General features: G+C 56.1%; 1 protein-coding gene across 2 annotated transcripts in view; it reads right to left on the bottom strand.

Annotated features, from left to right (window-relative positions):
• Positions 1 to 2,726, bottom strand: part of LRRFIP1 (leucine rich repeat (in FLII) interacting protein 1) — a 94,414-nt gene that overhangs the window by 37,099 nt on the left and 54,589 nt on the right. The window contains exon 13 of one of the 2 annotated variants that reach the window (XM_010862052.1): positions 1,872 to 1,961. The exons of the other annotated variant lie outside the window; for it this stretch is intronic. Within the exon in view, the coding sequence (XP_010860354.1) occupies positions 1,872 to 1,961 (90 nt within the window). The remainder of the gene's footprint in view (positions 1 to 1,871; positions 1,962 to 2,726) is intronic. 2 annotated transcript variants of the gene reach the window in all.

The raw sequence follows: 2,726 nt of genomic DNA, 5'->3' as shown, positions 1-2,726 counted from the left end.
CGGTCAGGACATGACGGTCAGGATGGGGGGATGGGGGGCTCACAGAGGGGGCGGCCTTCATTTCCACAGAGAAACAGGCTCTTCTGTTCTAACACTCAGCTTCCTTATCTGCCTTCTGCTTCTGCACCCTCGATATGCAAATGGTGGAGCAAGCATTCCTATCAGGAAAGTACCCGTACAGCCCAGTGAGGGACGCCTCTGGCCTTGGCCTTGGCCTTGGCAGAGCCAGGCAGGCGTGGGGGTACGGAGGTCCCCGACTCAGCAACACAGGCTCCGTCTGCAAAAGCGATCCCTTGCTGCTCCCCCAGGAGCTGCAGACAAGCTGCACAGGGTGAGAAACCTCCTGGCTTTCAAAGGCGGCATCTGGTTTAAAAACAAAGCAGCAACGCCCACAGGCGCACCTGGGCAAGGAGTGACTCACCCCCACGGCTCTTCTTGATGACCAGGAAGACTTCCTAAACTTTAGACAGCGAACAGCAGGGTTGTGTGAGTGTTAAGAGCCTCAGTCAAGCTCCTCTAGGATGCAGGGGTGAGGAAAGAGGCCAGCTTTGCCAATCTGCGCCTCTTCCGCCCAGGGTCTGTCGGGAGGGGCCCTGGCCCTTGGTGTGGCAGCCCCGGCCCCTGCCCACTGAACGCCCTTCCCCTGGTCACCGTGTCAGCCCCCACCCTACATGTCCCCCGGACAAAAGTGGCCTGCCAGTCACCTGTGGTCAAAAGAACAACACAGTGGCCTCCTACAAACCATCAGATGCGGTGACGCTGTCTAAAATTCCCAAGACCGGGGGAGACATACAACAACGAGACTTGAGTGACGGGGACTAGACGGCAGAGCCCCTGTTCTCCGAGGGGCCCTGGGGTCACCTCGTGCACAGTGACGGACAGCAGAGTAGCTCTGAGGTCGGCCTTCCAGGCTCTGAGCAGAGGATCAGGGTGTCGAGGGGGATGGAGCAGGGCCTGGGTGCGGGCACTCACTCCACCCTAAAAACTGTCAGGTCCAAGAATGGACAACGTTCCAAACAGAAGTTAAAGGTGAATCCTCCAATCTAAAAAAGTGGTACAAACGACCTTATGTACAAAGCAGAAGCAGACTCACAGATGTGGAATTCAAGCCTTTGGTTACTGGCGGGGAAAGCTGGGCAGAGGGATAAACTGCGAGTTTGGGCCTGGCATATACACACCACTACCCATGACACAGATAACTGACAAGGACCTCCTGTGGAGCACAGGGACTCCACTCGACACCGCGTAATGACCTTATGGGAAGAATCTAACAAAGAGCAGATACATGTATACGCGTAACTGTGGAGCACAGGGACTCCACTCGACACTGCGTAATGACCTTACGGGAAAAATCTAACAAACAGCAGATACATGTATACGCGTAACTGGTTCACTTTGCTGTGCAGCAGAAACAGACACCACATTGTAAACCAACTGTACTCTAATAAAAGTTAAAAAAAAAGTTAACTGGGACAAATACAAAAAAATAAAAGAGTGAATCCTTCCCATTTTTAAATCGTAAAAAACAACACATCCATGCACCCGGCTGCCTTTCTTCCCCACCACACAAAGCTCCCCTTCCCAGGAAGGCCTGTCAGTGGCTTCCGAGACGGTCCTTCAGAAGCCTGAGCAGGGCAATTCCGATCTCACTGAGCCGTCCTTTTCTAAATTTGGAAGCGTCTTCCCCAATCCTATGTTTTAAACTGAGACCTGGACTAAGTCATGGAACGCCTTCTGGCTTGCTCCTGGGTTCAGGCGTCTGGAGGCTGGGGTGGGGGGGTCTTCTTGGGGGTCAGAAGATCAGGGTCTGAGGGCAGGAGGCAGGGAAGGAAGGGAGGGGACAGGGGCCAGAGAGAGAGAGACCCACTCACCACTGGGCTGGCCCGCGCAGAGCTGGCTCTGGAGGAGGCGCGGGAGCTGGACTTGAAGTGGCCGCTGAGCTCCGAAGCCTGCCCACCCAGCTGGCCGCGGGACACAGAGACAGAAACAGAGGAACAGGTCAGCGAGGAGGAGGGGGGCCACATGACAGACGCCCCGGTTAGTGGCGAGGCCAGCGGGAGCAGCTCAGGGAGGAAGGAGAGGTTAGTGCGGCCAGCGGCGGCCCCCTGCAAGAAGGCAGTGTTGTCCCAGCTCCCAACCCGCGGCCACTCAGAACACACAACTTAATCATCCTATCAAGGAACGTGGGGTTCCTGCTCGGTTGGGTGCAGGTCACACACAGCACCTGCTTGGCCGGGGGTTGGGGGGACGTCCGGTTTCTGTGCAGAGAACCCTGGATGACATGGAAGAGGCTGGTGGGGGACGGGGACTGTGAGCTGCCTCCTGGCATGGGAACAGGAAAGGCGGGGACAGAGGCCTGGCTTTGGGGCAACGGAGAAGTCTGCTTCTCTACTATCTCTGCGAGTGGATACAAAACAAGACCCAGGGCCAATACAAGACTAGCCGTGGCTTGTTCAAGTGCTACAGGACCTTCTGTCTGGCTGCCTGTGTGTGTGTCTACGTTGCTGCTCTTTAGTTGCTCAGTGGTGTCCGATGCTTTGGGACCCCATAGACTGTAGCCCGCCAAGCTGCTCTGTCCATGGGATTTTCCAGGCAAGAAGACTGGAGTAGGTTGCCATTTCCTTCTCCAGTGGATCTTCCTGGCCCAGGGATCGAACTCGAGTCTCCTGCGCCTCCTGCATTGCAGGCGAATTCTTGACCACTGAGACACCAGGGAAGCCTGTAAC

The sequence above is a fragment of the Bison bison genome, unplaced genomic scaffold (genome assembly GCF_000754665.1).
Source record: "Bison bison bison isolate TAMUID 2011002044 unplaced genomic scaffold, Bison_UMD1.0 scf7180017864475, whole genome shotgun sequence".
NCBI lineage: Eukaryota > Metazoa > Chordata > Mammalia > Artiodactyla > Bovidae > Bison > Bison bison.
Note: the sequence above shows the minus strand (reverse complement) of the source record. Positions and strands in the feature narration are given on the sequence as shown.